The sequence below is a fragment of the Stylophora pistillata genome, chromosome 12 (genome assembly GCF_964205215.1).
Source record: "Stylophora pistillata chromosome 12, jaStyPist1.2, whole genome shotgun sequence".
In the NCBI taxonomy this organism is placed as follows: domain Eukaryota; kingdom Metazoa; phylum Cnidaria; class Anthozoa; order Scleractinia; family Pocilloporidae; genus Stylophora; species Stylophora pistillata.
This window is the reverse complement of record NC_142530.1, coordinates 12,664,351-12,686,528: the sequence shown is the minus strand read 5'-3', so window position 1 is coordinate 12,686,528 and position 22,178 is coordinate 12,664,351. Positions and strand designations below refer to the sequence as shown.

General features: G+C 38.2%; 3 protein-coding genes across 5 annotated transcripts in view; all 3 read left to right on the top strand.

Moving 5' to 3' along the window:
• LOC111343070 (polyglutamylase complex subunit TTLL1) overlaps window positions 1-10,890 on the top strand; it is a 47,713-nt gene extending 36,823 nt beyond the window's left edge. For all 3 annotated transcript variants that reach the window (XM_022950214.2, XM_022950212.2, XM_088739916.1), the window contains 6 exons: window positions 2,077-2,139; window positions 2,919-2,959; window positions 3,523-3,568; window positions 4,744-4,853; window positions 9,791-9,844; window positions 10,347-10,890. In XM_022950214.2, the coding sequence (XP_022805949.1) occupies window positions 2,077-2,139; window positions 2,919-2,959; window positions 3,523-3,568; window positions 4,744-4,853; window positions 9,791-9,844; window positions 10,347-10,467 (435 nt within the window). In that variant the 3' untranslated portion in view covers window positions 10,468-10,890. The remainder of the gene's footprint in view (window positions 1-2,076; window positions 2,140-2,918; window positions 2,960-3,522; window positions 3,569-4,743; window positions 4,854-9,790; window positions 9,845-10,346) is intronic.
• A 296-nt stretch (window positions 10,891-11,186) lies between these two features.
• Window positions 11,187-15,010, top strand: LOC148718844 (uncharacterized). The gene is made up of 2 exons (XM_088739920.1): window positions 11,187-12,514; window positions 12,671-15,010. Exons 1-2 carry the CDS (start codon window positions 12,205-12,207, stop codon window positions 12,838-12,840), a joined length of 480 nt encoding a protein of 159 aa, XP_088596046.1. The 5' UTR covers window positions 11,187-12,204; the 3' UTR covers window positions 12,841-15,010.
• Window positions 15,011-15,067: 57 nt separating this feature from the next.
• On the top strand, window positions 15,068-18,002 carry LOC148718843 (nuclear apoptosis-inducing factor 1-like). The gene is made up of 2 exons (XM_088739919.1): window positions 15,068-15,692; window positions 16,308-18,002. Exons 1-2 carry the CDS (start codon window positions 15,290-15,292, stop codon window positions 16,616-16,618), a joined length of 714 nt encoding a protein of 237 aa, XP_088596045.1. The 5' UTR covers window positions 15,068-15,289; the 3' UTR covers window positions 16,619-18,002.
• The last annotated feature ends 4,176 nt before the right edge of the window (window positions 18,003-22,178 follow it).

Sequence of the window (22,178 nt, the reverse complement as noted above, 5' to 3'; positions counted from 1 at the left end):
GGGGATAACTTCAAAATCTTTAACTTTTGAATGTGAATTTTTACAAATTTTAGATTTTAGTGATCTATGAATTTACCTAGTGATACTATAAACTCACTCTGAGTAAATGCGTAGGGAAAGGGAATCACCATATGTGATCCAATCAATGACAATGCTGAATGGTTCTGAGTTGCAGGCAAAGCATAGCTTAATTTTGCTTTCATTTGATTCCTGAACCAGTTGGCATGCTTTTCCAGGTCATTACATTCCTTTTCTCTTAGAATAATGACCATGAGCGTTACTTGACACCTGTATACACTTATGGTGAAAATGAGAAAAGATCTCTCACAACTCACACTTCTTGTTGACCATTTGAGGGGAAGAGAGTGCATATTTCTTGTCAATTTTCTATTCCAAATGTTCCAGTCATCCATTAATGATGTATTCTCCAAGTTAGGAACTGATTGGATATATTACATGATGTAGTAACTTCTCTATGCTTCTGCTATAAAGCTGAGATAATTAATTTTTATCTCTTAATGTTTTTGTGAAGTCTGGACTTGAATTTCTATTCTTTTTAAGTCCTCTTCAAATTTTTTTTTATGGAAGAGTTTGTTCTTTGCAAGTGTAGGGCTTCTCCTTTATCTAAGACATTGCTTGCACTGGTGGCTGGCAAGAGTGAAAGTGTGTATTAAAATTTCTTGGTCAGTGAAAGTGTTTCTCCCTAAGACGCATGCACCTAGACCAGTGATTTCTGTGACGCTTGCGACAAACGAGATCGAAGTCGAAGGGTGTCGCTAAAGCGTGTTAATGCTACGGGACTATCTTACAGGTCGTGTGCTTCAAGTACCAATAACCACGGAAAACCAAGGTTGACGGTTAACGGTGATTTAATGACGATGAACGATTAGCGAACCACGATAGACAATCACGATCACGATCACGATCGTAAACTGAAATAACAATGCAATTTACTTAAAACGTTACGTAACTCATGAACAAAACGCTTAGAGCAATTAACCTGCCTCCGTCGATAACCCGATCAAAATTAACAACAATCAACAGGAATACTCGAAAATCATAATAAGCTGCATCAAAATAACTCGAGATTTAAATCGATTGTAAGATTAACAAAATGGGCGTTCCCAGCTTGCGTCTCATTCCTTGATTCACCCCCTTTAGATTGAGAACAATAAATTGTACTATTGTACGACTCTGTACGTTAGCGTGCTTCTACCCAAACAAGAAAACTAATCAAAGGAGGAAACTAGCAAAATTACTCACATATCGGTCCCGCTTGTGCCAAAGGTTAAGAACCAAAAACGGCAAGTCGAACAGATAGAATGGACAAGGCGAAATACAATTATACACTGGCTAAAGGGACGCTAAACGAGGCTTTTATACGCGCGTGGGGACGCTAAAATATCTGATTACAAGCCAATCGAGAATAGACAACAACGTAACCACATCCGTAACGAAAGTAATTGGTAACAAACAAATCAAATTCCACTTAGACTGAATGAATCGTTTGAGTATCCTTAACAATTTCTGTTTCAAATATTTCATAGTTAAATTTTAACTTTGGTTTTCATTCATGCTGCCTTGAAATTTGCTTTCTGCATTTCAGGAAATTTGGTCCTAAGACCTTTTCCTCTGGGCCAATGAAGAGCACTAGTATTGTATATCAGGTGATAAAGAGTAACAATTATTACCACACTACACAAAGCCAAATGACAAACTGCCCACTCTAAAACATTCCTTTTTGCGGGTCAAATGGCAAAGTTGCTGCCCTGATATATATTTTATTAAATGAATTTAGCAGATTTGGCCTCGTGTATTGATAATAGCGATAATCACATGACTTTTGGAGGGCAAATAGTTTATTTGTGTCCCTCGTAGCATCATTTGCACCCTCCCTCTACTCGGGCGCAAATGATGCTACTCAAGCCACAAATAAACTATATGGCCTCCAAAAGTCATTTGATTGTCCTGTTCTAGCTCACAAACAAGCCACTAGTCAAGGCAATTTGCAATGTCTGGACAGTACAATATAGTATTGAGATTTTGCTCACAGCTTCATTGTCTGACGCATTGTAGGTTACTGATAAACTATTTGATGACATAAACTGGTGCATTGTTCACTCCCTAAAGGCTGTTCAGGTAATGTTAGTTGATCTAGCTGTACCAATAACAAGAGCCCATTTCCTATCCACGTGGCAGGGATATGAAGGACATAATTCAGATGTTATTTATTGTTATTAATAGATACTAAATGGTTCATGTCAATAATTTCTTATGATGTTTTAGTGAACCCTTTGACTTCTAAGAATGACTAGCATCCAATTTCTCTGTACAATATCACCCGTGACTCACACAATAAAATCACAGGAATAAAGGAAAAGATCACCAACTAAAGCTCTCAAATGTTAAACAAATTATCCTAATCCTGACTGTTAGGCAATGTGTAGGGAACGGTATGGAGAATATGTATGCTAATGTTGGTGTGTAAAGGGTTAAAAGTATAGAGCCAATTAACATTTTTATTACCGATGACTGGCAAGAAATTCTCTTTTCTATCTGGTATGGGTTTTCCTTTTAAAGTAGAGAAGAAATTTAGTTACACTATCAAGATAATGCCGTTTAAGTTTGTCTATTTTCCTTGTCAGCTCAGTGATGCTTTTTTGTTGCAAGAAGAATTTTCAAAAATCAATACAATAGCAGCTTTGGTGGGGTACAACTCTAGTGTTTTGTGAGATAAAATCAATTCATCTAAAAGTATTGGTAATTGTTATTACACATGATAGTCACAACAGTTAGGTGCACCTTTCATTTCCATGTACAAGAAATTTTGTTGCATTCTTCATAGCCGTAAGCCTCTGTGTAGATTTACCATATACAAATGCTTAAGGTTTCTCGATGAATACATCATTAATTTTCAGAATGTTATAGCCAATGATAGGCACTGCTTTGAATGTTATGGGTAAGTATGAACATGAAACAAGATGTCATTTTGCAGGTTCATCTACTGTTAACAAAAGTATACTCATAAGTTTCCTAACAAATAAGATTAATAAAAATCGTACATCAACATTTCGGGATTTCTATTTTAATAGGATAGCAAATTTGTGCAACAATATACCTAATGATGTTAGGCAGGCTGAGTCTATTGACTCTTTTAAGCGTAAACTTAAGTCATTTTATTTCAAGATACTTTTCAACGTTTTTGGTGGCGAAAACTTTCGTACCTTTAAAATAATTTGTCCTAAATGTCGCTGGGTAACTACCCTTGTTGCATGCACTTGTGAAGCGGTCTGCTACTAAATATTAATTTTACTCTGTGAGTTAATATTTTAGGAGAGGGTTGGGTTGGAGCTTAAACCTAGTAGGGGATTTATGTCCTATTGTTTTTTCTCTGGTACTGCTTGTACAAATCCTTAAATAAATAAGTAAATAATAAATAAATGCATTTTCATCATTAAACAACCCAAATTTATCAGATTACCGGTAACTGCTCAGTACTTAAGATAATATCTTTGATTTCAGTTATGACATTATCATTGATGATAATCTGAAACCTTGGCTTATAGAGGTAAGTCCAGAAGGAATGTTTGTTTCACGACTCGGGGATATTTTCATCTTTGTTGTTCTATTTGCCAAAAAGACTGATGCCAGTATTAATGAAAACTATAACAAAATTCTCAAATGTGACTGCTTGTCACCACTCTTGATCTGAGCACACCTATGCAGTATGATTGTAAATGTAATTGGATAGTGTAATGAGACCGTTTAAGCAGATCATGCCTGTGTGATTGTGTAGTATGCATGAAGTGCATGGGCTGTTTTTGTGCATTTTGCCAAGTTAACTTTTTTTTTGTTCCCTATACATAAAAATGTGTAACTGATGGCTAGTTTGTTTCTCAAATTTGTGACAGTTATGATTAACAGGTAAAAGGACACTGTGTCATCAAATTCTATTTGCAATCATACTCATGATTAACAAACCAGACTCCCACTTTATAGTCCTGTAATTTTATTTATCGTGCATATGACTACAGACTAAAATGGACACCACCCAATCCAATTACCATTATTTATTACATCGCTTGCATCGCCTGTGGGCAAGATGAGGTGAATCCTGTGTTCTGATTAGCTACCCGAGCAGGCAAGATTGGGTCCATCTTGCCTGCTTGGGTTTGCACGCATTGATCCTGTGCATGAAAAAAATACAATTAGAACTATGTTCATAATTCTTGGACAATTTTGGCAATGGAAACGCAAAAAGCACCAGAACAAAGAAATCAGAAACGACTCTCATGAGTTTGTTGTGCTACAAACACAGTTGGTTTTCTTTCCCAGCTCTGGAAGTAAACAGGTCATTCTTAATTCTTAATAAAGCAAAATCTTTTTTTGCAATATAATAAATCCTTTATTAACCAAGCTTGTTCAGTCAAAATGGCTGGATATTGGCCCAGTTCTTTTTTTGCATTTTTATGGTCTGAGACAGTCGAGGTCCAGATGTGAAGTGAAGAAGTGTCCCAATCCACTTCTCGCTCTCTGTTGTCCATGAGCTATATCTTGCGAATTGTTACCCACGATCCACTACTTGTTACCTGTTATTTATGAACCATGACTCGTGACCTGTTACCCATGACCCACTATTTGCTTCCTGCTACGTATCATCAATTACCTGTAACGCTCATCTATTATGCAGATTTTATACATGTAATAGTCACCAATTTTCCAGTAATTTTTTTCTATTTGCAGGTGAATGCCTCTCCTTCATTAACGTCCACCACATCTGCTGACAGAATTATGAAGTACAATCTAATACATGACACTCTCAGTATTGTGCTACCTAATGGGGAAATTCCAGAGTGAGTAAAGCAACTGATGTTCCTCTTGGTATAGTTGCATTTTTTGTTAAAGACGAATATCAGAATTGTGTTGTCAGCTGGCTGGTGTAGAGCCCAGACAACATAGGTAGTTACAACTTGATAATGGTTGAAAGTGGAATGAAACAGGTGCATTAAATGTGCTGCCTCAGTTGTCTCCACATGGTGCTTTTGATTCACATCACGGGTTTCCTTAAAAGCCAGTAAGTGGGCTACTGTTAGGTACTGCCAAAGAACATTATCTCTTGTAATCTGTGACCTATCACTTCCGACCCCGTTACCCGTGACCCACTACTTTTAACCTGTTACTCATTACTTGCTATCTATGACATATTGCTAGTGACCTGTTACCCACAATCCACTTCTCGCTCTCTGTTGTCCATGAGCTATTGCTTGCGAATTGTTACCCACGATCCACTACTTGTTACCTGTTATTTATGAACCATGACTCGTGACCTGTTACCCATGACCCACTATTTGCTTCCTGCTACGTATCATCAATTACCTGTAAGTTGTTATGTTTGATTCATAACTCGTTACCCAGAGTTGCTTAACTGTTAACAATCGCCTTTGTCACATGTGCGCCATCTTGACATGGAAACGAGGCCAAGTATGCCGCTACGCAACGTAATATGGCAGAAGGCAACAAAAAGGTACAAAAGTTGCAAAGACTTTTGGCACAAGAGCTTTAAATTGACCCTTCATTTTTTATTTCAATGTAAAATAAAAGTCTCTCAGTGAAAAAAAGTGTGAACAGAGGCTATAAGTTCTACATTGAGTCGTATATTCGTGGAATTAAAGGTAAGTGCATAACTATGTGTTCCGTTAAACCGTGTAAACCAACTACGTAAACTGCTGTATCGATCATAACAGTTGCAAAATGTTTTGTTTTCTGCGCCTGATAAATCGTTTCAAGATAGTTTTCAGTTGGTTCAATAATCTCTGTTTGCATTCGGCGGTTTGGTTGTCTGCTTGCTTGACCTTGCTTGACGTCAAGATGGCGGCGCGTGATTAAGGCGAATGTGAACTGTTAAGTGTAACCCATCACTCATTACCTCTTACTTATTACCCATTACTTACCTGTTATCTGTCCCATTACTTGTGACTTGTAAACCCTTGACCCACTAAATGTCAGATGCTATCTATGCCAATTACTTGTGATCTGGTACCCATGACCCACTACTCATTACCTGTTACCTTTAACCCATAACATGTTATCTGTTACCCAGGACCCTTTGCCAATTATCTGTTACCTATTACCCATAACTTGTTATCTGTTACCATGACCCACTGTTAATTACCTGTTACCTATAACCCGTAACTTGTTATCTATTACCCATGACCCACTGCTCATTACCTGTTACCTATGACCCATGACTTGTTATCTGTTACCCATGACCCACTGCTCATTACCTGTTACCTATGACCCATAACTTGTTATCTGTTACCTATGACCCACTGCTCACTACCTGTTACCTCTGACCCATGACTTGTTATCTGTTACCCATGACCCACTGCTCATTACCTGTTACCTACGACCCATTACCTGTGTACTGTTGTATGTGACCCACAACTTGTTACCTGTTACCTCTGACCCACCACTTAAGGCTTGTAGCTTATGACCCACCAGGTGTAACGGTATCTGGTCAATTCGCCACCACTACAAACTTGCCACTTCAAAACTCGCCACCACTTGCCACCGATGGCGAATTGACTTTTTGGTAACGTGCAGCCTCTCGTGTGAAACTTACATTATGTAATCATGACATGTTGATAGCACGAGTGATTTTTCCTAAGTGATTTCCGCCGATATGAATGATATTGTATGGAACTTACATCATAAAAATGCCAAGAAGTCGAAGTATATTGCGAAATTAAAAGCGTATACAAATACAAGGAAGTTTACTCAAACTTACTAATTGTTTAGTTTTAATGATGCGAAATTCTTAGTGCGTGCGAACTCGACAAAATCCGGCAGAAAGCGACTTGGCGTCCTTTAGGAGTCCCCAGAGAGCAAACGGATCAAACTTAGAATTAATTAGAATAATGAGTAGTTTGTCAGCGACGTTTCCTCCGACGGCCGCATTCGTTAAATTTTTCGATCAATATTGTTATTATTTATTATTAAAGAATATTTAAAGAGGGAGCCCAGCTCGCCATAGCGGTTTTCAGTGAGACCCTCAAAATTAACAATGTATAAAATAAGTAATCACGTAATAAGTAAAAACTCACGGTGGAAATATGAAATATCTAAAATATGACATGAACAGAAAATAATATAATCAATGTGCAAGAATGACACACTAACGGAACCTATTAAGATTCAAAATATTTAAGCAATGAAATTTTAAAAGCATCATAGGGTAGACATCTCATGTCTTCTGGGAGGGAATTCCAGTCTGTCAATGCACTATTAAAGGATCTGAGTAGACCCCAGTTCGTGTTTAATCTAACAGATCTAATAATTTCCTTAGAGCGAGTGTTATGGCTATGATAGTCTGTGCCTCGAGTAATCATACTGTTTCTTTCACGGTCATTTATAAGTTTATGCATAAAAAGACACCGTTGCAATGATCCTCTGGATGGTAGATTGATCCAGTTCTTATCTAGAAGTGCTTGAGTTGAAGAGGAAAATGTCGTTCGATCCAGTACTAGCTTAGCTGCTTTATTCTGAAGAACTTGAATAGAATCCATTAAAACTTTGTTATTTTTATCACCCCATACGATACTTGCATATTCGAGAATAGGAATGACCATCGTTGACACATAGATCCTCCTTGCATAAACTGGGAGAAGATGCTTGATTCGTTTTACCACACCTAGTTTCTTTGCTATTTTATTTTGTAGTTCAATATGGTCATGCCAAGTAAGAAGCTGGTTTATGATCACTCCGAGATACTTAAATTGGGTAACGTTCTCTAGTTGATCATTTTTGGGTGCAAGGGCTATGTCATTAAATTGACTTCATTTGTTACGTCCTCCAATGACCATAAACTTCGACTTAGTAACATTTAGTGTCAGCTTATTGTTATGTAACCAAGATGTAATAGCTGCTAAGTCTGCATTGAGCTTTGATTGCAAATCAAAGCTCAATATCGTTTTCAGAACGAAGTATTATCGTTAAAGAAAACAGAATAAATAAACTCCAAGATCTAACCTTTCGTATGATATAAGTTGCATTAGATTTGATTGCAAATTGTGTTCATAAGAACAAAACTCGTGTTAAAGCTCACGTCGACACTCTTTGTGCTTGAAACAAAGGGTTTACCAAACAAAGAGAGGACGCCAAAGTCTGTTTGAGTAAACTTCGCTGTATTTGTACGCGCTTTTAATTTCACAATATACTTCGACTTTTTAGCACTTATATGATGTAAGTTTCATACGATTTCATTCCTGTTGGCGGAAATCACTTAGTGAAAATCACTCGGCGAATAACGCTCTGGTTTCGCTGTTCGCAAACTGATCATAATCTTCGTGATATCAACGTTTTATTTCGTTTAACGTGCCATTATTGAGACGCTACACCTAATTTCTGAGTACCTTTCCCTTTTCACAACGTACCACTACATCATAGCTTTCATTTGATGTAAGTGTCACACAATAGGCTACACGTTACCAAAAAGTTAATTCGCCACCGGTGGCGAGTTCACCGTAAAGTGGTGTTGCTTGCAGGGCTGCAAATAACGGCCGATCAACAGACAATGTCCGGTCAAAATTGGGTACTGACCGGACAAATCCTTGGATTGCCGGACATCTTGTCCGGTCCTTTACCGACTCGTTCAAAGAAATTTTAATTTTTAACTGTTTGGTAATCACAAGGGACAACAGTCATGTTTCCCAAAGAAAACAAAAAAACCAATATAAAAGTAGACAAATTAGTGGTCGAGAAATTCCCGGCAGTCGCAAATTTCCACGATGTCATCAAGTTCTGTCGCCAAAGTGTAATATCTAATTATAAGTGATTTTGCCAGATGTAAAGTAAAACGGACAATTGCAGTTGTATCTTGCGTAACCGTTCCACGTACTCAATGCGAGGCTGCTTCTGCAGTAAAGAGTAGTAAAATTATTAACTTGTAATTTTTATAGCCAGACCGACTCGGATTCAGTTGTTTTTTAGTTGTAAAAGGATTACTGTGCAATCTGGCTTCACTATCGCAAGAGTTCCGACTGTTAAAATTTGACTGGCCAAAAAACGGGTAGTGTCCGAGCAAAAGTATGTTTGACCGAACAACGTGACCGGCGACAGCCCGTTAGTTATTTGCAGCCTTGGCTTGTTACCGGTACCTGTGACCCTTTCCTCTTGACCCCTTACTAGTGACACAATTTGTGACTTGTGACCTACTACTTGGGACCTCTGACTCGTCAACCAAGCACTTATGATCGGTAACTTTTTGTCCTGTTTCGTCGAACCCTGTACCTATGACCTGTTGCCTATGACCTGTTGCGTGCGACCAGTTACCTATGACCTTATGCTTGTTATCTGTTATTTATGACCCATTAGTTGTGACCTAAAACGTGTGATTCTCTTGTCATTACCTTTGACTTCCAAGTCATCACCTGTATGTTCCCTAAAGGCCCACCAATGGTAACCAGTTAGTTGCGACGCCCTTCTCATTTCCTCTAACTTCTGACCCACTGCTTATGATTGTTTACCTTTGACCTATTAGTTATGACCTTCTGGTGGCCCAGTACCTATGTACCACTACTTATGACATGTTCCCATCACTTGTTGCTACGAAAGCGCTCATACTTAGATCTTGATTTGCTAAATTGTAATTTTTAAAATAGAATTTTGGTCAAATACTTTTTTGAAAGCAATACTTGCAATATCTATTATCTAGGTTTCGGGCTGCCGTCCGATATTGGCCTCTGTAAGTGTCTTTGTAAGTCCTCTTACTTATCCTCTCTTTCTCTACCAGTGTTAGATGGAATAAGATACCGTCCAAAGATGCTCTGGGAAATTTCGAAGTACTGTAAGTAAAGAGTTAGCTGCAGTAGTTTTACCAAATGAGACAATTTTTCCTACTTTCTGTTCTTGTACCCTTTTTATATCAGTAGTTGTTTCACAACTATAACTAACAGCCTGTTCAGCAATTTGATAATTTGCCCTTCTAGTACGTATACATTTCGTTGAATTTGTTCTTGTTGTGCAGCTGAATTTTTTTCTCTAATAGCGCACGCCCTCATTGACTACGTTGGGGTTATTTGCAATTTATGTATAGACTTTCGATTGGTATTCGCATCGAATCTCTTAAGAAACTGTTTTCCCGTGGGGCCAGACGTTAATTGTTTTTTTATATTATGGTCACATTCAAACTGATAAGTTTGTGTATTTTCCTCACTTGGTTATATGACGTGATGATGACTCTAATTTTTAGAGATTAAGTAGAAAGTAAAACACTTTTCAGTTGATGTGTTTTCTTTGCACATAGTGTAATTCAACTTTGTGAACTTTGATACTTATTGGTTATACAGATATGACGAAGAGTTAGCCAGTCAAGACTCCTTGGAAAGAGACTCGCGATCCAGAACAGGACAAACAGCAGCTTCTCGAGTTACTAAAGAAGGCAAAATCAAGCAAGCTACGTGGAAATAGACTGCAGTCACTTAATGCTGATTAGAGCCGTCTACTCTCGAAGGATCAGAACTCAACTCAGCTTGATAATCCCCGCTCCCCTATGTCTTTTTTTTTCGGTACCATGCACGCAGTAAAATACTTCAACGAATAGATGTGCGAGCTTAAAGTAGGGCTGTTTAAAGGTGTTATGAAGTATAAAGATACGTTCATTGCAATTGGCAGCGATGTCGCAGTACAAAGATGAATGTAGCCACATTGTTAATGCTGTTATCGAAAATGCTTTAATAGTTTTTGGCGACTTGAAAAGCAAAAGACCGATAGACGGTCCACACAGTCTATTGCTGATACTTAAATGATTGGTGTATATTTCAGTTGAGTAGCGTGGTGCCAAACTATTGATGCATTTAGGTACCATTCAAGAAAAGTTTGTATTTCAAGTTACGCCATCGTAGTAATTGTCTACTTTCCAGTACATTTTGATACAAAGTCCTCTACGAGCTGGAGGTAGTGCAAAGTCTTGTTTAGAGTGTTACCCCGTGTAAAAGGTGACTAAACACAAGGTCATAAATTAACGACATCAGCGCCTTCTGTCTAGCTAGTGTTTCATTCTGCTTAAGAGCCACTGACCGTAAATATCGAGAATCCGCCGACAGTTGAAAAGTTCATAATTGGTTTTTTTTTAAAGGACCCTTTTAATGAACCTTTTTCGAAAATTATATCAAAAAGTTCTATCGCGCTTTTTTTTTCTCCGAAAACTCTACAAGTTCAAAATACGCCCAAATGGTCGCTGTCCCCCCCTTAAAGAAATGAAAAATTGTGCAACTTTGGAAACTTCGTACGCTACAACGCGATGCAATCCCACTTTTAAATTTTCTGTGCTAGCAGATGGTCCTTTCATCTTTTGGAAAATATTAATTTCTTGTTATGTTGTTACGGTTAAGTCTAAATAGTGACCAGTTAAAAACATAGGCATGCTACGCATGCAGGAGTTATTTCTTTGGATATGGTGGGTTGAAATGGGACATTTAATGACTGATGCTGGTGGCAAAAATAAACTGCATTGGTACCTCGCTTCTTGCAGTCCCCTCTACAGCCCTAATTTGAACTCGTCACGCAACGCTTTCTCTCAAACGTTGCGTGATGAGACCAAATAACGACCTGCTCGTAGGCTATAATGATACTTACTGCCGCCTCTTTGTCAGAGACAAATGGGAACTTAAGCAGTCACGACGGCAACGCCGTGGAAGACGTCGATTAAAATATGGGTTTCTACTTTAGTTGGAATTTCGAAAATGGCTGCATGTGTTTACCGTCTCATAGGGCGCTAGACCTCAAGCTCAACATAACGCATAAAAGTAACGTTCAGTCCCAAATGTATATTAAGATAATTTGCCGCCGCGGTTTCGGTTCGCAGACGACGCAAATTTTGGGGATTTCACGTTTTTGTTTTGCAACGGCTTAGAAATGTACAAAGGTCTAGAACGCACGTGCAGGGCTATTGTTCTGCCAATTAGTTCTATTGTTTTTCCATGTTCTCGTTGCCGTCGCCGTCGTGGTTTGCTTAAATTCCCTATTTCCCTAAAGTCGTAATTATTATTCTGGCTGTAAAGGGCCAGAATCAGTAATTCCGTTTGGTTTTTCCTGTGCAGGAAAATGCATAATAGGCATTACGTATCACTTTTAATTGGCGTAATTTAGCGTGACCGTGCATCACATAGATTCAAGATGGCGTCTCACATGTGAGCGTTTGTACTGATGACTGCACGTTTTACGTCTGTAATATTACTATTCCTTCTTAAATACTGCTTGTATGTATCTATAAATGAAGAAGGAATGCCCGGAGATAACTGCTCTGTTTTTGGTTGCGGCTCGTCCCGCAAAACGAAAGGAATCGGCATCTGGAAACTTCCTGCCCCTCGCAATGCTGAATACAAGAAATGGCGAGAACTTTGGCTAAACGAATTGACCAAAACACGCGTTGTAGACAAAGATTTCAAGCGCCAGATCGACAATGGTCGTGTCTTTACGTGCGAAAACCATTTTAGGCCCGAGGATATTGAGATTTGTAAGTATTAAATGCAATCTTATAAGTTTAACTACACGCGATCCTAGACATAATCTGCGCGGTGCTTAGGTGCATAGCTTATCAATTAACTTGAGCTTTGATAAACTTCAAACGTTATATTCTGATTCTGTTTGTTTGTGATTGTTTCTTCTCTAGTTCAATCTGAAAAGATGCAGAAAAAGAAACCGAAGTTTGGTGCCTTGCCAACAGTAAACATGCCGAAGCGTTGCTTCACAACACCAGTAAATGTGCGTCCACCTCGAAGCGCAGTCAACGAAATCCCAGAAGTGGCCCCTAAAAAATGCTACAGTGACTTAAAGATCTAGTAAAACGAGTGAAATCTTTGAAAATTCTAAGTGAGTGGATCTTAGAGGCAGCAATCGATCGAATTGTATTGACAAAGAAGAGTTCTCTGCTTGTGTTACCAAAGATTCAGCTCACCATCGATGATAGTCTTGGTTTTTCTGTGTCTGTGTTTGGATGGTTTCTGCCAGATGATCATGCGATTCATCTTGAAACCTTGCGATCCGTTATGAACATCACAGTCTCTGAACTTATCAAGAGAATTGATGTTCTCTTGATTTGCCCTGGAGTGAGACCATTTGAACTGTCATCCGATATCGTACACCACATTATACCGAAGTCAGTGGATCCGTTATTCAGAGATGATTCTGAGATATTCCCACAGCTGGAATATTGGAGAACACGGGACTGTGAAGTTTTGGTGGAGCATGGTGAGCAGTGCTGTGTTTGCTACAAATACTCTCACAAGTCAAAGGTGGATCAGAAAGCAAAGCAAAGAAAGCTTGCAAAGCCTGCTCATTTGTTTGCTCCAGTCTCTCACACAACACCAGAGAGAATAAAGCTAACCCTAAAAACACAGAGGCTTGCGAAGAGCTTTTGATTTCAGTTGTTTCAATCTAATTTTGTGTTTTTGAATAACGTCCTTCACAAATGAAAAAGAACGAACTCTAACATACAAACTAATAATATTGTGGAGAACATCTTTGGCAACATGGCTACTAATCTCAACTTCAGAGTCGGCTAACATGGCAGAGTGAGATGCGACAACAGTTACATCATGCATTGATCTTGAAATAATATTAGCTAAAGGAATGTTTTTCAGACTGGTTTTACGTGTAGCTTCCCTGAAATAGTGTTCAGTTCTTTCAAAAACAGACTGAGCATTTCTTGTGATCTTCCACAGTCCACCTCGATTCAATGTTGTAGTCAATCTCTGATCTTCACCAATAGGATTGTCCCATTTCCCAGCCATTATCAGTGAGATTGCGTGGTCATTTTCTAGTGTTTTACTTGCTTGTTTGTGCTTGTTATGTAGCTTATGTAGTACATAACCTCCAATATACTGTAACCCTGAATTCTCTTTATCAGATAATTTCGTCAATGGTTCACATGTGTGAGTTTCTGCTTTTTCTTTGCTATGTGTTAAAAGGCAGTCGGCCACTTTTGAACAAAGTAATGTAGCAGAGTTTCTTGATAATCCTACAAAATGGCTCGAAGCATGCAAGACTATGCTAGCGTAAAAGGCTGCATAAAACCTCTCTGCATTTCCAGACTTTGCCAATTGAATATAAAGCCCCTGAATTTCAGAAAATTTAGGTGTTGAAGATTGTAGAGTGTTGCAGTTGTAGGACCATATCTCGTCTCTGTTTACCTTTGGATAAATTTTGCTGTCTCTAAGTTTCACTTTAGCATTGCCAACGATGCTTGCATACGTTTCCACAGTTAATAGATCTCGATTTTCTGGTTTGTCTGTCTCAGTTTCTTCTGTTTCTTCTGTTTTATCTTTGTGTTTAACAGTGATGTGACGTTTCAGTCCGCTCTTACTCTTGCATTTCTTTGGACAATGAGGGCAAGTGACGCTCAGTGGGTGAACCTGCAAAACCAAATTCACGATCAACATCACACACTACTTAGGTTCATAAATCATCTTTAAATCAACAGCTGATAAAATAACGTTTAGGCAAGAAATGGTTTATAAATAGAGCCCGAAATAAGAGTGATTGATCGAAAGCTAGTCTGTTCGACCTTCATGTTCAATCTTCCTTTTTGACGTTTTTAGGCTATATTTTAACTATTAAAACAGATTCTATAGCTTACATCAGCAGCTGCTTCTCTGAAGTGCTCATCAAGGTCTTCTTCTTCTTCAAAACTCCTAAAATTGCCTCTAAATCGTCTCCAAAGAAGAACATGTCATCACACGCGTCCGCCATGTTGTTTTTAGATGCACGGTCAATGTCATGGCGTAATGCAATGTGGTGGACATAGCCTAGAACGAGGATGAGGTTTGGCATCGAGTGTCAGTCGGGCTTTAAATGCTGGGCTGATAAGCAAGTTTGTTACGGGTTATACTTATCATTCGAGTGGACTTAAATATATTTATTTAAAGCACAAACCTAATAATGAGAATAACTTCTATTGTTAACGTATTGATGAAAACAACAACAGTAAAAGTCCATTGTCTGATTGTTTAAATTCGATCAATACAATTTTCCTAGGTAAACATCGGTGACTGAATCCATCAGGCCCCGGTTGTTCAAATGATGGATAAATTTATCCACCGGATAAGCTTATCCGGTGGATAAAAAGGCTATCCACTGGATAGTTATCCGGCGGATAAAAAGTTGTTGCAGAAAGCACGGATAGCGAGACGTATAACTATCCGATGGATAATTCGGTATCCAAGCAGTTGCTATGGTTACAGCCCAGGCGTTGCGTGATGAGTTCGCTCGCGCGTGCTAGTGGCGAGACAACATGGCAGAAAATGTTGCTCCTTCTCCGGCAAAGCGCGCTAGAAAACCCAATTTTACACCCGCCGAATGCGCAGTTATTTTGGAAGAGGCGGAAGAAAATATAAACATTATCAAAAGTAAATTTTCCTCGACACTTTGTAATAAAAACAAAACGCGAATATGGGAGGAAATAACCGAGAAAGTCAATGCCCTTGGAGTTTCCAAGAGAACTGTTGTGGAGGTAAAAGAAAAGTGGAGAGGAATGGTGAGTGGAGCAAAAAGAGAGCACAACAAATGTACCACGGCAGTAAAGAATACCGGGGGTGGAAAGAAACCGGCTTCTCCAAAGGGTACCACAACCAAAATTATCGAGCTCTTCGAAACGGATCCGTCTTTCAGCGGCTTTTTGGGCGGTATCGACTCAGGTAAGCCACTAATGTTTACAAGTTTGTTGACTTACGATGATACTTACCACAGTGTGCTGATTGTTTCTGCCGTTCTTTGTTTAAACATGACGCAGGGTAGCAGGTGATTTTTCTTCTTTTGGAAAGTTCACAATCCCTGTAATTCGTCTACGTTTCTAAAATTCAGCGGACCCTTGTTGAATTGAATCGATCGAGAAAAGCTAAGCTGCTCTTGTATCGTGGCCGAAAAGTACTTCTAGACTTAAACGTTTCACACATTCGGACCCATTTTTCGTAATGTTTTTCCATTTTGATTGTGAAGTGAACAAACGCTACCTTAATCATCGATATTACAGAGCGTTTTTTTTTTTTCAGAACGGTTTCCTTGGCAGTCCGCAATGTATTTAGAGATGACTTACTTGTCTGAAATTCTCCTTTTTAAAGGTTCTTGACAGCTGATAATTGTTGTCATTGAAATTAATTCCTTTTATTATAATAAATATATTGTTTAATTCAATAGGAGTGTTAACTCAAATTTTCTAGAGTAATTTTCAAGGAATGCGTACCAATTTATGGTCAGAACATACACCATACAGGAATCAAAGGTTTAATACATTTTGTACAAATTCTACACAGCACAAGTTTCAGACTTATCAACAGTGGATACAGGGGTTCTTGGAATAGAAAGTGAACTTCACCCTGTTGCTTCACACTGCGTACTTCCAGACACCTGTGAATCTGCAGACCCCAGTGAACTGTCACAGCTAGATTGCCCCAGTATGAATTCTGATACAGTTCCATCAGTACCATTGGAGGAGCCAGCAATACTTGCCAAGCCACACTCAAGAAAAAAGGTCACCATTGATGACATCAATGAAATGCACCTTGAAGTCCTTAAAAAGGAAAATGTAAAACTTGACCTAGAAATTGAAAATCTAAAACTATAGAAAAAAGAAATAATGTTAAGGATTCAGGAGCTTGAGTCTCGAAGTAGGTCCGAAAATAATTTATGAATCAATCTTTATACAATCGAACTGAAATGGCTTTGATTGTGACTCATGTAACTGGTTATTTATGGATTGTTACTGTCAGCTCCCTATATTTTCAATCCACTGATAAACCATTTCCCCAGAAATGTACACAGGCTTTAATCACATTGGTTTTAATTTGGTTTCCTTTTAGTACCAATGCATCAATCTGTTGGAAGTTTCAAAATCCCTCCCTTTAAAAATTTGAGATTGGTTTGTTCAAATTTTGCCCCAGCCCCTTCTCCCTCCCCCTCCTTGGGCAAAAAAATTTGTTCAAATTCCCCAACCGTTTGTAAAGGTCAAAATCAGCCAACATGACTTTGTGCACCTCAACCAAATTTTTTAAATCTAGACCTATACCATTTCTTCTTGAGCCATTTTCGGTTACAGAAGTGAATTTTTTTTTTGCCATAAACTCTGCTTTAGTTAAAGATATATCACTTGTATTTCACTGAAAAAACTTAACAATTCTAGTTCAAATTACCAACCCCAGCCAGGCACAGATGATGGTTGAATGCCCATGGTTGCCCAGCCTGGGGGAAGGGGTGGTAGGGTGGAATCCAATACTTCAAATTAATTGGCCCATAATTTTGTGATTCAAATTTTTTTCTTCTCAATTTTCAATTCTCAAATGAGTTTGAATTTGTTTCCTGTTCTATTGCTCTCAAATGAAGGGAAATGAAGGAAAAAAAAAACAGTTCTACCAATTTAAAACCAAAAAAAATAAACTAACTGTACATGCATGTGTTTATTGGTAAAATAGAAAGTGCAGATATAAAGCAAAGACAAATGCATCATGTAACTAATATTTACATCTCTATAATGTAAAACTAATTATTCAATGGAGTTTATTAATTACATGTAAATATATCTTTTCAAGAATTAGTTACACCGAAGCAATTTTGAGCATTCCTTGGATTTAACCACAATTTATATTTTTTCATATCAAAAGAAAATTTAATTTTACAGACCCATCATTTAATTTAGAAAACAGAGGGCATTTTAAGAAATATTTATACAATTAATTTACACTATGAAGTTCAAAGTTCATTGATCATTTCATGTGATTAAACAATGCTTGAAGCCGCAATTTTAATTTTCCATTGTACTTTTTCTGTAGTCATACAAATAACAAAATCTTCATTAATATATTGAGAATTGCAGTTGAAACCAACCAATGACTTGAAAATCACTTCCTCACTTTAAATTCAATAAATTACAGAGTGAATAAAGAGGCAATGAATAAAAGACAATAAAAGGCTGCTTGCAAATAAAAATTTGTGGGCTTATTCATTTTGTCAAAGTAATGTTGAAAAAGTAGAGAAGCCCCTATCTATTGGCTAAAAAGACTTGTTCTTAATATGGTAACATGATTCCATTCAGTTTAAGCTGGACGATTGACCTTTTATGACCTTTTATTGCCTTAAGATGCCATTTACAAGATCAAAATGACGACAATTAGAAGTGGTAATATGACCAAGAGAGTCCAATGCAGTCGAGTCCCATTTTTAAATCATGAGTTTGATTACAGACTGAATTGGATATCGACACAAAGTCCTGTTACCAATTCATCAAAACTATGACAAAATTTGAGAAAGAAACTGGACATTGGTTGTATGTTTTCATTATAAAAACAACAGTACACTTGGCGAAAGGCCCAACAGCAGTAAATGCCCTTAATGCAATTTGCCCATTTACACAGGCATGACATGTTAAGTGTCCCTTAAACTGTCCTATAACAACCATGATGCATACACTGCACTATAAGTGGTCATACAAGACTCATGATAAACAATCACATTCCAGAATTTTGCTAAGTTTTAATTAAGGAACTTGTGAGAAATAGATAATCAGAGATCACAATACAAATTTTCATGGAAACATTTAAGCCAGAACTGGATGTGATGAGCATAAAAAAGGTGAATGATCTAATTTGAAAGTAGAATGTACAGACTGTATTAGGTGTTTCTAGAAGAAAGCCAAACTTCACTTTATCCCAATGTTGAACATAAAGATCGTCAAAACATAAATTCTTCACTGGTTAAGACTTTTTCCAGGAAAAAGGAAAACAAACTATGAAAACCGTTGAATAAGAAAAAATATTAATATTTCCTTTTCCTCCAACATCTCTTGGAACATGGGGGTAGATAAGGAAAAATGTTTAAAGCATGCCTTTCAATTTTAAAGGAATGTCCAATCCATGAAAAACATTTATCTTTGAAAGCCGCCAGCAAGAATGCCAGAAGGTGTTGCTGATCATGAAATTAGAGACTTTGCAAAAGATACACATTGGACTATCATAAAAAGAGTAATGAGAGTTTAACTATTTCTCACAAGAGTATACAATTGATTCCAAAAACACTGACTACTAAGAAGCGTAAGCAGAGAACAATGACACCCAAGGCTTTATTGTTACACATGAAAACAATAACCAAAATTAGTTGTACATGGTATATAGCAGCCATCCACACTTTCCTGAAAGGAACATATTGTGGTCATCAAAGATTTCCATGAACAATGAAATAAATAATGCATTAATCTTGTAACCATGCAAAGATTTCCCATAAAGCCATTGGGTCTCATTGATGATGGACCATACCATTTACAGTACATATCAACATTTTTGCAATGAAATGTATGTTTGAGCTTGAGCCCCCTGTGTAGAACTTAAAAAAAAGTGTTAGCAATGTGCTCCCTGACAGCATTACCAGTTTCACGGCCATGATACTGACTGTGAAGGTCAGGAGCACACCCTTCATCATCCATTTCACAGTCCTCTGGATCTGGCTCCCTTAAACTTATAGCAAGGTTATGTAAAATACAACAAGCTACAATTATTGAGCACACCCTGTGAGGAGCCATCCTTACTTCGGAGTGCAGCACATGAAATCTCCTTTTTAACACCCCAAAAGTTCGCTCAATGGTACATCGCGTTATTTTGTGAGCTCTGTTGAAACGTTCTTCCAGTGGTGTTTTGGGGTTGAGATACGGAGTCATGAGGAATGGGGAACATGCATATCCACTATCTCCAAGTAGTACACCATCTGCCAGACCAGTTCCTTCCAGGTCACACCCTATGGCTGATGTTCGAAAAATGTGGCTATCATGTGTAGAGCCAGGCCATCTAGCCACAACATTTGTAAACATTTCTACAAAATTCAATTACATTCAATGCAACACAAATGGTTTTTACGTCCAACAGTGAAAAAAAAATTAGCAATTTATAGTGCAAGTGTACGTTTGCCTATTCTTAAATTGTATTCCCGTTAAAGTTTCGTAATGTGAGCATACACACAGACCCTAAATTTGGAACTGTAATCGTAAGGTTTTTGTAAATTCATTTTGTCAAAACGAAGTGTTCGAAACTGGATTGCCGCTTACATTTAAACCACAGTTTATAACCAACATCAATTAACTACAACCTATCCCTTTTCTAGAAATGGTAGATTCCAAGAGATTTCTTGACATGTATCTTTGAGTAACAGCAAATTACATGTTATTAAACAATGCTACTTAGCGAGAGAATGCTCTGTAAAATTATGTTATGTTTCAGCACTCAATCCAACACAGTCCACTGAAAAATGTCCGTGTTGGAAGACACATCAAGTGATCACCGATGAATATTTTCCTTGCGGTCGTATCACCATTCGAAGGCTCAACACTTGTTAGCAAACAAGATCGATTACAGTTGAGAGTTCCCGAATGGAAAGGGAGATCTCACGGTTCGAAAACTCAATTATTTCAATCAATTCATTCAGTTCGTTTCGTCGTAAATTGTGTACATGCGTGAATCTTGGGATCACATGATTGATCACATGCGTTACTCAAGCCAATCACTCGCACATTCCTCCCTACGTGACAGAAAAGCGTTACAATTTTAAAGCGAAATTCTTCGGCTTTCATGCTCATATTTGGGACAAAATAATACCTGAAATACACATGAGATAGTAAGCATAGTAAAGCTTGGGTTAAACGGAATGTTACCCTTTGCTATACAAATAATGAGAGCAACACAAACTTGCTTACCTCGATGGTCGCAGATTGCCTGGACATTGATTGAATGAAATCCTTTCCGGTTCACGAAGTCCGGCTCGTTTTCGTGAGGGGCCTTTATTCTGACATGAGTACCGTCGATGCACCCGATAGCACAGGGAAAACCACCTACTCTGAACAAACCTTGCTTTATTTCGTCTCGTTCTGCACGAGTGCACCGAAATTTTATGAAGTCGCCTAACTTTGCAGTTAAGGCTTTTGTCACCCGGCGAACTATCCGGCTGACAGTCGACTTGTCAAATCCCTGAAAAGTGTCACCCATTACTTGAAGAAACGAACCCGAAGCTAAGAATCTGAGGGTGATAAGGACTTGCATTATAGCAGGAACAGCACGGTTGCGATTTGTTTGGGGAGCGATGTCGTCTGCAACAAGGCCAACGATGTACTGTAGCGCCTCTCGTCCAAAACGATACCTGGATCTCAATTCAGCGTCTGTATATGTTTCAAACGGATCGAGTTGGCGGCGATAAATTCTCCTTTTTCTTCGATGTTGATTGTCGGGAAGGTTACAGCGAAGAAGATGTAACTGTCGAGCAGCCATTTTATTTGTGTTTATCCGGTGGATAAAACTTATACTACCTACCTAACCATGGATAAATTTATCCACTGGATAGCGAGTGGATAGCGCTAACCATGCTTTCAACAACCGATATGACGCCATGGATAAAATTTATCCACTGGATAGCGATTTATCCAGCGGATAAGAAGTTATCCATGCTTTGAACAACCGGGGCCAGTAGATTAAACAACTACAATTTACTGACCATAAAAACCTTGTGGAAGTCACTGGCACATACCTTTAATTTAATTCAGTCAAAAAACTTGCGGCCTTTAAAATGCCTTCTGTGTTATATCGTTCCGAGGCAAAAACAACTTCAGAGGTTTGTTATTAGATGTAAGCAGGAGAAATCCTTGTAAACAAAGTCATCGCATTCAAATGCAAATTTATAGTGAGTGACCCCGCATTTCCTCTAGTGATTTTGGTATTTCCAAATTTTCATTGATGGCATCAACTTGTTCCAAAGCCTTAATCTCCATAACTCTCTTTGTTAACAGACCATGAAAGCACTCGACGGTGATTTTGCTAAAACAGCAATGCCTTGAAGTGCAACCAATTCAATTAAATCCGCTGAACCGCAAATCTGGACAGAATATAAGCTCCGTGTAGCCTCTTGTTCAGTAACAGATAGTTGCCTCAAAATATTCTTCCATAAAATTTTGCAGTGAAAGGCTCTATTTTATCTCCAACAGCCGCTAGACAAACACGTTTTCCGGTGTCCGTTCTTCGGTTGAGTCTTGGTTAACGAAGATATGCCCTGGTGTGCCGGTTAGCCAAAATATGTCTTGGCATGCTGGTTATCGAAAATTACGTGACATCAGCCGATCGCGGAATGATAGTGTGAGAGCTGGATACTTTGATGTATAA